Raw genomic sequence first — 13,955 nt, 5'->3', positions numbered from 1 at the left:
GCCAATAATATTACCAAGTATATTTTATGATATAATTGAGATTTAAGTAATTTATTTAACTATTAAGAATAAGTAGGGTCACCAAACCGGGACATCCATGTTTTTTTTTTTTTTTATTTAAAAATAGCGTTTATTAAAAATTTACAATCTATACAAGTTATGTACAATGAGTAAATTGGAGGAGGGGTGAAAATGATAGGGCAGTGAAGGGAAGCTCACAGTTGAGCTACCTTTTAGTGAGTTATAAATCTAATTAAGTAAGTATATTAGTATTTTAGATAAGGTCTCTGGACTAATTTCTGTTGAGTCGGTGGGTGAGGTTGCCGGGTAGATGTTTTGAGTGAAGATTGGATATTAATTTGTTTGAGTGGCCTTGCATTTTGCGGTGAAGTCTTGAGTAGAATGTGATTGCTGTTTGGTTGATGGATTGTACTTTGAGGTCTTGATGTAAAGTGGCATTTGTGACATACCAAAGTGCTTTGGCGACCGTGCGAAGACATAAGGATTGGAAAGCTTGGATTGTCCGAAGGTTTGATGGTTTGGCAGTGCCCCAGAGGGCGATTCCGTTTGACCATATTGGTTGGAGGAGACTTTTATATAAAAGTAAACGGTTGGACAGGTTCATGTTTGATTTGAGGAGAGGTCTGATGACGTGTAGGCGGGTGTTAAGCTGTTTCCTTTTGTTTTTGAGATGGGGACCCCAGGTGAGTCTCCTGTCGAGTAGCAGGCCGAGGTATTTGGCTTCTCTTGAGCGGGGATTACTGAATTGTTGAAAGAAACTTCAGGACAGTCCTTAGGTCTGAGGGTGAAGGTGATATGTGTAGATTTTAATTCGTTTACTTTGATTTTCCATGCGTTGCACCACTTTGAAAGCATGTTGAGATGGTTTTGGAGATGGTGGGAGCAAATGTCTGGATCGGAGTTAGCGGCAAGAATGGCAGTATCGTCTGCATATGTACCCATAGTAGTGTTTTCTGTGGTCGGAATGTCAGCTGTAAATATGATGTACAAAAACGGGGCAATGTCGCTTCCTTGGGGTACTCCAGCAAGTATATCGTAAGAGTTGGAAAAGGTGGATTCTATTTTAACACTGAATGACCTGTTTTCGATATATGACTTAAATAAGAGATAGTATGGCGCAGGATAGATTTTTTTAATTTGTAAAGCAGGCCAGCGTGCCAGACCGAGTCAAATGCTTGGGCGACTTCAAGGAATACTGCGGAACAGTATTTTTTCGTTTCGAGGGAGGGGGCGATTAAATCGACAACATGATGTAGTTGGTGAAAAGTGGCGTGTTTCGGGCGTAAACCAAATTGGAAATTTGGTAACGCATTTTGTTCGTTAGAAATTTTGAATAGTCTTTTGACGAGTATTTTTTCCAGGATTTTTCCGAGCACTGGTAACAGACTAATTGGCCTGTATGAGTCAGCTTTATCAAGAGGTTTGCTGGGTTTTAGTATTGGAATAATAATTGCTGACTTCCAGGTTAAAGGAAAGTATGATAGTGAAGGGTGGCATTGTAAATATGGGTAAGTTGAATGATTGTTTTGGCCGGGAAATTTTTGACAATTTTGTTACTTATCTGATCGTGGCCTGGTGATTTGTTGATATTGAGTGATTTTATAATTGAAGAAATCTCATTTGGGGTGGTGTGTTTGGCGGGTAGGAACATAGGAAGTGGTGAAGTGATAAATTTGTTCACTTGATCTAGATGAGAGTTGTCCGGGAGGATAGAGTGTGGTTTAAAAACGTTGGAAAAATGTTGAGCTAATATTTCGACCTTATCTTGAGCAGAGACAGCGAGGTTGCAGTTTTGACGTTGAAGAGGAGGGAATATTGTCTTGTGTCCACGGACTAAGATATATCTAGATCTATTACTATCTATATCTAGATATATCTTAGTCCGTGCTTGTGTCTAAGTAGGGACTTTGTTTTTCTCCAAAGGGAACCATTATTTGGTGATAATGATGATAAGTGTGATTCGTAAAGAACATTTTTATGTTTCTTGAAAGTTTTTTAAGTTTGTTTGAAAGAGTGTTGTAAATATGCCGATCGTGTGGGTAGTGGGAGTGGCGGAGTTCTGCCATTTGTTGCAGGCTCGACGTTTTTCAATGATGAGTTGACTTATTTCAGGTGTTATATGATTGGAGCTTATCGTGTTTGACGTAGGGGAGAGGTGAATTGTTTTTTGCAAGAAAAATGTTTTCAGTAAGGGAAGTGATTGCCAAATCAATGTCTTCTTTAGTTTTTAATTTTATGTTTAGATTAGTATTATTTGATAAGATATTGCGGAATTTGGGCCAATTTATTTGTTTAAAACTGGGCTTGTTCGGGGCTTGGGTATTGATTTGCAATAGAACTGGAGTGTGGTCTGAAGCAGGATCATTAAGGTTGGTTGTTTGAGTTTTAAGGTGGTTTGGCAGGTTTGACAGAAAGAAGTCAAGAATTTCCGGGTGTCTGTTAGCATGCGTAGGCCAGTATGTAGGAGCATCCGTATTCCGTAGTGATAGTTTTGGCGTGCAAGGAGGACATGACTCTGAGAAGGGAACGGCCTCTTGTTTGGGACATCCATGTTATTAATTTTTTTTAGTATGGTTGGTATAATTATAATAATGGATCATGGATGTATGGAAACAATTAATATTTTTATTTAAAATGAATAAACCAATACAATTTTTTACTAGTTATAACTTATAAGCTAATTTTGATATTTTTCTGTTGAATATATTTTTTTCAATACAGTTTTATTATTCTTTATATGTATTAATTAATACAATATTAAAGTTATTTTCGCTCAGCTTCCATTAACCGGGACAAAATTAATGACCGGTGAGGACACCGGGACTGTCCCGGTCAAATTGGGACGAATGGCAAGCCTGTGTATAAGTACTATACGTCTATACAGTAGGTTAAAGGTTGATTTGATCATTTTTAGCCAAAAAATCAAATTAATGTCATTGTAGGTATAAAATATAATAATGTACGCTTAATACTAATATTAATACGCATTACGCATTAAATACTTTTAATAATACTTATTCTAACATTTCAACCGAACGAAATTTTCTTTTTTATTTAAAAAAAAAAATATTTTAAATGTCTATAAATAACTCAAAACAGTTCAATATATTTTGAACGTGAAAATAATAAAATTGACATTAAACATTTGATCAAAATTTCAAGTACTTACCTACTGTTAATAGTTTTGAATTACAATAAAATAAGGAAATCGTTCAATGAGAATTTGTTAATATAGAGGTAAATATCCAATGTCAAACGCTCATAAAAAATTAATTTGACCGGATAAACTTTTTTTGGTGTTAAATTTTGGACAACTTATGGGGATTCTGATTTCTGGAATCAAATTTTCAAGTTTTTTGAATTAGGGAACATTTTTTAAAAAAATATTAATATTATTTATTATTTCTTATCTTCTTAGTATGTGGTGTAAACACAGCTTATCATTTTTGTTATCACCGTTTAAAAAATTATGCACAAGTGAAAAGTCGGTTGGAAATTTGGACTGTTGGGAGCACAATATAAGGCGGTTGAAATTTTTAATTTAATGATTTACTAGCAGTGACTTATTTACTAATATAGCATATATTATTATTTATTATTGTATAGTATACTAAATTATGTGTATACAGTATACTTTAGTATACTTGTCTATGCTTGTATAGAGTGCCGTTACATGTGGAAATTAAAAATATTTGTTGTTTTATAAAAATTTTATTTGGTTTTTTTTCTTATTATAAATGTCGGATCCTTCAGATTTTGAAAGTATTATTTCAGACGTAATCGTCTCACCATGCAGTATTGACAGTCTCGACAATGAAAATGCAACCATAAATGATGTCACAATATCTCCAACCAACAATATAGTAGTAAACACAATAAACGATGATGGTACAACCACCTATGAACCATCTCAACATGACGTGTCTCTCACGGATAGCGATCACAGTCTGCTGGAAGTACCGAAACAATTTAATGCCTCTTCTCCTTCCAGTGTCTGCTCAACAAGACCACTTGAATGGGATAGTGGAGCCGATGTGGGGTACGATATTTCGTCTAAACATCAGAATCAAGATATGAGCACAATTGAAAGAATTGCAGTAAGTAGCCTTGTTTATAACACAAATTCAACCCCAATTGGTTGTGATAACCAAAGAATCCGTAATAAAACTAAAAGTAATTCATTGGATAATCTGAATGAAATAGAATTATCTAGAGGGAAAAAATCTTCTTCATTAGATGTATTGAAATGTACAGCTGAGAAGAGTGACACTCTACCAAAATGCAGATCACCAATGGCTTCTTCACTTTCAGTGTCGACAGTAGTTCATAAATTAGAGTCTTTAAAAACAGAATGTATTAATAAATTAACCAACAAAAATGTCAGTTTAATTTTTAATCAACAAGAAAAAAGGTTTGAGAGTTTAAGTATTAACTCCAACAAAGAACAAAAATCGTCAGGAAGTAGTAAAGAATCAAATAGTACCTTGGGAAGTGCTGACACTGCTGGATCTTGGGTAGCAAAAGAATTTCACGATTCAACAAATAATACTTCAGATCGAGTAAATAGCTTTGAGTATTTACCAGGTAATTCATATTATAATACTATAAATGATGAACCAGAGGAGTATTCAGACAAAGAAATTAAACAAAGCACTAAGATGTTGGTTGAGGCAATGAAACAGAATGGTTTAACAAATGAGTTGCAAAGAAAAGAAATTTTTAAAGAAATTATTGAAAGTTTTATACAAAAGTATGTCCAGAAAGATAAAGATAACAGTTCATCATTAAAAAGTCATTCAGATACTGATCAAACTCCCATCAGACAAGAATTTACTTCTCAAACGTCTAACACTGCTAATACAATTGTCAACAATCCAACAAGTAAAATAATTTTTATTCAATAACCTAACATTTGTCTTATAAATGAAAGTTTTTAGATAATCATTCCAGCACAATTACATTTACATCCCCAATAACCTCTTCAAGGTATGGTGATGATGTTGATTCCAAATATGATGAATCTTCTGTGGACTCTGGGCGGCATATTAATTTACAAAAGTGTAAAATAAAAAAACCCTGCACCCTGACAAATGTAAGTAACATTTAGATGTTTAAGTTATATAGTAATATATGGTTTTATGCTCTCCGTAAGTATTAGGATACCATACATAAAACCTTAGATCATGTACTAGAGATGTAGCCATCAGGCTAATTTTTGATGCCTACCTACATGGTCTATGAATGAACCCTAGAACCCCGACTGTTTTGGCGCATACACGTAACTCAGTTTGGTTATTCTGATTGAGCTAACAGTCATTGTATGCTCATTAATGGCAAGGCTCTTGCTTTTCAGTTATTTTAGCATCAAATCATAGGATTATAGGGGCAAGGCTACATCCATAGTACGTGATCTAAGCCTAATATGTACTTATATGCTTATATAAATATTTAATAAATAAGAAAATTTACTTATATTTAGAATACTATAATTTATGAAAAATATGTTTGTTATATTTACGATTAAACATAATTCATAATATAAAACAAATCAATTTCTTAAAAAATAAACCAAAAAGTAGTTTTTTGAAATTCTTAATCAAAGTACCATGATTTTTTATGATTACTATCAGTGTAAGAAGAGAGCATTTTTTCAAATACTTTCAGATTTAGTGCTTCAATACACATTTTGAAAAAAAAAATTGTTAAATGAGCTTAGGTACTAAACTGAATTTATACCAACTATAGTATTATATTCATCATTATGAAGTATAAAATAATTCTTCGTGATAACTTAATAATTAAATAAACATTCATAATAATAATTAATTTTTAAATTATACACACAAATTCTATTTATCTGATATAATTGTCGAACTATAATAGTGGTTCTAAAATAAAATAAAAAAAAAAAAAAATTAAAAAATATAGAAGTTAACATTTTCTTTAAATTGAAGGTTAGCAATTTCAAAAGATAAAAATGTTTACAGATAAATAAATTGTAATCAACAATCATTTCTATATAGATAATATCCTATCTATAGTTATATAGATATGTATCATTCGGGAAATAGTTTTATTTTTAATTCAAAATAACTTAATTTGACAGTATTACTTATTAGTTTATTTAGTAATATCCAAGTTATACAACAAATTATTAAAGTTTTGGTTCATTTTAAATTTTACCTGAATATTATGAAGTTACAGAAACAAAAGGATCAAAGTGTGCAATGTACAATTCAAGATAATTTATCAAATATAAGTAAAAATGGAAACTTAAAAACATCTAAATCTACAAAAAAAAATGAAGACTTGGAACCAATTCTAAAAAATAATACACATAGTAAGTTGTATAACAAATAAACTAACAATTTCTTACTTGAATATTTTTATTATTGAATTTTAACTAATCAACAATTTTCTAATAGGTAAAACAAATTACAATGATGTAAATAAAGATTTTAATAAACAAATGATTTGGTTTCATAAAAATTACATGAAAACTGAAAGAGAAAATCAAATGCTTTGGATCAACAGTCAGATATCGCACTTAAATAATTTGAAAAAGTTTGTTTTTCATTTACTACATTTCTACAACTACCAATGGTAGTTAAACAATTTTTAAAAATTAACATAATACTTTGGGAAAAGTAAATGTACAGTTTTTCTATTTTATATTCAAATTTTAAAGAGATGATTTCTTATCTTTTATTAACTGAATAAATTTAAAAAGAAAGCAATTTATAAATTGTCGGAAAGGAACTTAACTAATAAAATAAATTACCATATTCTTAAAAAAAAAAACATTGAATAATTTAATACTTAGGTATCTAAAATATATTATAATTTAAAATACAATAAACATTATTTGTATTCATAAATATTCATTACCACATTATGCGAATTATTTATGTAGAACAAACCTATTTAAGGAAAAGGCATGTTTTTATTGTACTATTGTGTCTATATAAATTCATTTTTTTCCAAACAATTTAATAAAGATAGAATGAAATAATTACTACCTACATTATTATATAAAAATATTGATTTATTAATTTAAGAAAAAAAACAATGCTTTATAATAATCATCTCTTTTGTATATAAGTTTAATTTTATATGTACAATACTATGTTGTATGTTTAATTGTTTTTGAAATTGCTATTTAATATTGTTTGAACTTAAAAATAATTATAAAAATATTTTTACCAGGCTTTTGAATACCCATGAAGAACTGAAAAAAAATTGGAATACATATAAACAGAAACAAACAAATAATAAAACCAAGTTAAGGTTTGAAAATTTACATAATATATACTAAATTATAGTTATTTTTAAAGTAAAAATACTACTAATAATCATTATTAATTAAATGTAAACTTCAAAGATTTCCTATGTTATAATTTATGGAAAAATAGTATCTAAAATTAAAAATAGTTTTTCAAAAATAATTGTTTATTTGAATTAAGTACGAATTTACAATAATTTACTATGATTATTTATGTATAAATGATAAATTCATTTTAAATTTGACCTGTACACAAATGTATATCCATTATCTAATATTGGTGTTACTGTTGTTTCCAACATTTTATTGCTTATCGAAAAGTTATAAATCCCATTTCTTGTTATTTCAATTTATAAATTATGATGTTCATCTTACTTTTTACATTAGGAATAAAGAATAACAAAACAACATTTTTGTAAGTTTAGTTGAAGAAAGTGGAGAGTTACCCCAGAAACTGCTTTAATTATTTCAATTCTTTGTACTTAAAAACTTATAATTAATTAACTATTTTTGAAGTTTGACTTTTCTTACATCAAAATGTTATTTATGGAAAAACAATTTAAAAAAAGTTGAAATTATCAAGTAGAGTCAAAACATTTTGACAAATTTACCCTATAGAGAAAATTCTAGATTAAATATTTGATGACAATTTCAAGTATCTGTGGTTATTTGTTTTTTAATTACAGCATAATTAAAAAACCGGTTTGATAAAAAATTAATTTTGAGTAAAAAGAGTTCCATTATTGTTTTTTGGTTTTCCAATTGTTAAGAAAAGTGCTGTGAATTTTTAATTTTGACCTCCCATTTGTATCTACCAGATTCATTTTCCTACTGGAAAAGATATGGAAGTTGAAAATCAAAGCATTTTTTCTACTGTCAACTGTGTTTAAACACACCATTGTAAAACCAATAAATTCGTTGCTCCGCTTATAATCTTAAAGATATAACAATAAAAAAATAGAAAAAATAAATACTGTTTTGAAATGACTTCAAATTATTGAATATAATTTTTGAGATTCTGAATATTTACTGTTATAAGAATCACTAATTATAGACTATGCTAATTTGTTATAGATCATATTTATGAACTTTTTAATTTTACAGGAGAAAATGTCCAATATCAAATTCAAGTTCCGATGTTACTACTTCAACTTACACTGATTCAACTATTTCTTCTAAACCGGTATCAGTTACTTCAAGATCTAATGAAACTGATGTCGAATCTTCAGCTACAATTTGTGACCATATTCATTATAAGAAAGGAATTTTAGTAGATGAACCTAACTCTTTGAAAAAATGTTGTGAGAAAACTCTTCATGGCATTAAAGAAAAACAAAATCAAAACACTAATAAATTTAAAACCGCATGGTCTCAAACTGAATCAACTAATGAGACAAAATTGAAAAATGATAAAAAGGCTAAATCTCAGTCAGGTGTTACATATACAGTTGACCGCAAATTAAAACCAATCAGCAGTCAAAATTCTATAAGTTATGATATAATATTTAAGCCTACCTCAAGATGTTCAAAAGAAATAGATTTTGTATGGACTTATCAATGATAAAACAAATTAAAATAAATTAGTAGATACATTTTTTTATTTTTTAGGTTAACAATCAATTAAAAGAGCAGAAACATTCAATATCAGTAGCATGTCAAACAAATAAAAACCCATTTAAGCCTAAATCTAGTTTACAGGTACTCAACAAATTTAAATTATTTAATCTTTATATTTGTTTAATAGTGATAAAACATAGTATATAGTTACATATTATACCCTTTCCAGCAAGAGAACACAGTGATTTCGTGCATTCCCTTGTAAGACTCTAGCTGGTGGGTATGATCTCGAGGTTTTTTACATTTTTGTTTTGCTAATTTTCTCTTGCTGGAAAGAGTATTGCTTTTTTATTTAATAATTGTAAGCTACTTATAGAAATTCTATCATAAGTTTTGAAAATATTAAAATGAATGAATTAATTTATATTTTTTGTATTAAATTGAATTATTTTATAGTTAATATTAATAAAAAAACATTTTTTATACTATAGTAGTCTAGTCTACAGGGTGATTCATTTAACCCAGGACACTCATTATTCAAAAAGTATAAATATTTTTGGTACTATTTTTTTACAGGGTTTCAAATCATTACAAAACAACGTTTAAATTAAAAAAAATATATAAAGATTATAAAAATGTTCATCAATGATTAGAAACCATGTATAATAATGTATTTCAAAATCATTTATACTTTTTGAAATAATGAGCGTTCAATGATAAAATAATCACTCGGTATAACTAAATTTTAAACTTATAGGAATATTTGATGGAAAATCGTCCTGATTATATTTGTCGAGCAGAAGAAAGGAAAACTATATTAACTAATTTAGCAAGTTTAAGAGACGAGCGCAAACAGTTGAAAAGAAATATGCTAATAACAAATAATAATGAAAATAAAGTTCCACCAAATCCATTAGGTAATTTATATTAGCTTTTTATTAACATGAAGTATAGTGATTATTATGATATCATTTGATTTAAGCTGTTAAACGTGTAATGAGCCAAAGTGAAATGCGGAAACAGACTGAAAATAAATATCGCAAGTGTCCTGAAGTAAAAAATAAAAAGATAGAAATAAAACGAAAAGAAGATTATAAAACAAATAAAATCATGGCTAACATTTTTAACAAGGTAAATATTGGCTTAACATTGATTTAAAAACAATTTGAATCCTATGTAATAAAACTTTAATTATAAACAAAAAAAAATTGGTTGCAGAGACTTCAAAAAAAGACATTAAAAGGAAAAGTTGATTTATCCAACAGTGTAAGTGTTTGCAGTTCGTGAATATTAATATTATCTTTTAAAAATTATAATTTTCTTTTGTATCTTTTATTGATTGTTTTTGAAATAGACAATTATTTTATGAATGTACTCTTGTTCTTATGTTTTTTTAATAATTAATTTATTGTTAACATATTTTATTAAAATGTTTTGAACAAATGATTGAAAAGTATTAAAAAAACGTAATTATTGTCATAAGTTAGCCTTATGCAGTTGCTTCCAAATATTTTATTTTGTATTTAGATAAATGAATACATCCCTATATGACTATACAAGGCTGGGCAAAAAAATTATTAGTATTTACATTACTAATGTCTAACATTATGAGTTATTTTCTTTAAGATTATGTCGGTGCACTGTTTTTTTCTCTCTGGTTTTTGACACACAATAGATAAAGCCCATTTTCAAAAAATCATTTTTTTTTATGTTTTTGAGTAATGTTAGATGAAAATTACCCATTACAAAAATAATAGAGAAAAATATTTTTGACAGTATGAGATATCGATTTGTTTAGATATTGTCTGAAAACATTTAATATGCCACACTCTCGAAAATATTACAATCTATAATATTTCTTATATGTGTATTTACTCTCAGATTACTTAAAATCATAAAAAATGTTGTGGGTTGGAAAAATTGGATTATTGTAATTAAGTAAAACTTCAAATAAATTAAAATAGAAAATAACAGTTTCACTCAACATTCATTTATATTCTATCAACAGTATCAACCATAACTCGTATCAACTACCAAATAACTCAGGTTGATGTTTTAAACGACTTTGGTGTGTAATCGCTTAAAATATCCTGTTGTGTGCGTAATCTCAAAGGCTACAAAAGCCGTAAGCTTTTGAGACAAATCAAATAAGTACCAAATCGAACTGAAGAATAACGTTTATTTAGCAGAAATTATGATGAGTGTATAATAGCGTGTGCGTGTGTGACGAGAAGTCGCTCTGGTCTCCGTGGCTATGATACATCTGCGAATTGCGATCTGCCCAGGCTGCACCTCCGGCTCCCTTAAAAGTGGTGGCGGTTCCTTTGATGTAGTGGCTGGTGTGGCTTGTAAGTGTGGCGGTATGGTTTTCGGTCGTTGTTGCTAATTCCTAGAAAAGCGTCTAGTGTTCATGATTTCCAATCGTGTACCTGTCCAGTGATTTATTACATAGGTAGATGCTAATCCGTTTTAGTACATAAGTTATTTTGCGTTGACAGTTTTTTTATGTTGGGACAGGTTAATATATTCGTACGCTATTTCATAAGGACTGTGGTTTCAGTAATACTTTATACATTGTGAAAGGTCCCCACATAGCAAAATTCTTCCCGGGACGTCATTAGGACCATCCTAATCATGTCCGCAAGTTATCCTAACAGTATGCTCGAAAAAGACATTCTGAGGATGCTCTTAGTACAGTCTCAAATGACTTACCTCCCATTAGGGTACTGGTAGGATATTGGGTAAATCCTATTTGAATACTTAATGGAATTTGTGAGGATTTAAATCTACATCATAATAAAGGACTCACAGAAGATATAATTATTTTATCATGTACCTACTCAGAAAGATGTATTAATAAGTACCACCAGGCACCATGAAGTATATGAACATTACCAATCAATATATAGGTACAAAGTACAAACCACTAGTATATTTAATATTATACTGTATTTATTGTATGAGTTAACATTACGGGCATCGGGCAGTTTTCCCACGGAGAATGGAGATACCACTATAACAGACAGAATTATCTCATGGAATTCCAGACTAATCTAGTTGGTACATATGGCGGTAGTGCAGTACGCACAAACAAGTATTTATTTGTTATCGATGTTATCGTATAACATAGGGAATTTTTTCATCGTTATATTTCTAAAAATATCCATATTGGTACACTAATTCATTTTACAAAATTATTTTTTTTCTAATATTCTATACGCGGCGGTACAACGGTCGTCACTAGGGTCGCGCTGGTTCGTGTGGCTCAGCTCAGCGCTCAGCCGGCTAATTGACCAACTCGACCGCGCGCATCATCACTCACTCTTGGGCCTTCCCACGCCGTTTGCGACATTCTGTTCTCTGCAGTTAACAGTTCTCACTTCTCGACGATATTACATATTTTTTTTATAAACCTTGATTTTATACTTGTGTTTTATTTTATACGCGTACTAGTGTTATGACTTACTAGTCAGTGGCAGAAGTCAACGATTCCCAAAATAATTTTATTAATGATAATGGTAAATATCCCTAATTACATTTTAATAGTCAGGTATCAAAAACAACTATTTTTTATTTCAGGACCATTTAACAGTCACGAAACACAGATATGGTTAATTAAATCTATCGCTCAACTTAAAAGTGACGTTTCAATCATAAAAAAATCTGTAAATGCTAACAATCAACTTCTAAAACAACTTCTCAGTTCATCCTTGTAGGATATCCTCACTTCATTCTGATAGGGGGTTCTCAGTTCATCCTTGTAAGATGTCCTCACTTCATTCTGATAGGATCCTCTTAGTTCATCCGTGTGAGACGTCCAGAGGATAAATAAAAAAAGGACATCTGGACATTCTATGGGTATCCTCTGATCGTCCTGAGGATAGTCCTGACCATCCTGCTAGGACCATTTAAGTACATACTGTGGACATACATTTGCTATGTGGGTCATTGAGATGTGAGTTCTAAGCTATAATATTATAATATTACATGTTACATATTAGTTATATATGCGGACCATCCAAGGCCCGCAACAATCCTAGACAACTTCTACCAAAACAATAACTTCTGTTAGTATTAAGTAGGAAGTAGCCAATAGGGACATTGATATTATTACATATAGAACACAATATTCTTTTATTTATTCATTTTACTTGATATTCTTGTTTTTGTATATACATTTTTATCAATTTTATTTCTTGTACTTTAGCTTGGAATTCCGGATTGTTGAAAAATCGGTTTTCTTACGTAAATCTGGTATATTTTCTTTTGAAACAGGGTATACTTTAAATTTTCATCATATGTTACCATACGACCATTTTTTGAACATGATCAAATTTCCAGTATAATTTGACTGTTGACTTGTTGAGATATTAAGGTCATGAGGAATTTTCATTTGATTGGTGATCTCATAGATTGTTCCTACCACATGCTAATTGTTCGATTTGATTATTTGTAAGTGTGAGGGGCCAAGCCAGTTCAGAGATATTTGGTAGCCCGGGGCAGAAGTGCTCCTTTTTTATTTACATATTTATACCTAAATATATTAAAGAATAATGGAGACCGTTGATTATTTGGTTTTCGGGTGCTCTGGTTCTAAATTTAGAATTGACCCAAACCAATAATTTTTATTATAAATATAATAGGTCAATTTATCCGAATGTCTAATATTTTAGAAGCGGTTAATGGATACCTGTGGAATGTGGATGATTTTCCTTGAGTATTTTGTATCTAAATTAGTGATGGGAATGATTCGATTATTTGAAAAATCGATTAAATCCGATTATTTTAAAATCATTCGATTAATCGAAACCATTCGAAACAATTCGATTAATCATAATAAACATTCGAATGATAGAAAAGTCGAATGAACATAAATTAGACATTAGTTATTTAAAAATCATCTTTACTGGTTCTTTAGTATTTAATATTTATCGACACTCGACAGTAAAATATAAACAAGTAAAAACTAATGATTTACATGATTATTATTTATTATGTATGATGTAATTATTATTAAATTGGTGGCAATTGGCAGGACTTGAGATTCTCAATGTTTGCGTTAAAGCAACGTTTTCGTCGTATTCGACTAGACCGT

At 29.8% G+C, this 13,955-nt stretch overlaps 1 protein-coding gene across 5 annotated transcripts; it reads left to right on the top strand.

The window, feature by feature from the left end:
• Positions 1-3,487: 3,487 nt before the first annotated feature.
• On the top strand, positions 3,488-10,234 carry LOC111043152 (inner centromere protein A-like). 5 transcript variants are annotated; one of them, XM_022328020.1, is made up of 11 exons: positions 4,002-4,118; positions 4,258-4,902; positions 4,959-5,113; positions 6,220-6,361; positions 6,447-6,624; positions 7,228-7,308; positions 8,408-8,846; positions 8,912-9,001; positions 9,618-9,777; positions 9,843-9,991; positions 10,079-10,234. In XM_022328020.1, the coding sequence occupies exons 2-11, from the start codon at positions 4,314-4,316 to the stop codon at positions 10,145-10,147; spliced, it is 2,052 nt and encodes a 683-aa protein (XP_022183712.1). In that variant the 5' UTR covers positions 4,002-4,118; positions 4,258-4,313; the 3' UTR covers positions 10,148-10,234. The 5 variants fall into 5 exon arrangements, with proteins under 5 accessions (XP_022183707.1, XP_022183706.1, XP_022183711.1 ...); XM_022328015.1 differs by having other exon boundaries at positions 3,488-4,902; positions 6,226-6,361; XM_022328014.1 differs by having other exon boundaries at positions 3,488-4,902.
• Positions 10,235-13,955: the final 3,721 nt, after the last annotated feature.

This window comes from Myzus persicae, unplaced genomic scaffold, assembly GCF_001856785.1.
Source record: "Myzus persicae strain clone G006 unplaced genomic scaffold, MPER_G0061.0, whole genome shotgun sequence".
Taxonomy (NCBI): Eukaryota; Metazoa; Arthropoda; class Insecta; order Hemiptera; family Aphididae; genus Myzus; species Myzus persicae.
This window is presented reverse-complemented; position numbering and strand designations above follow the sequence as displayed.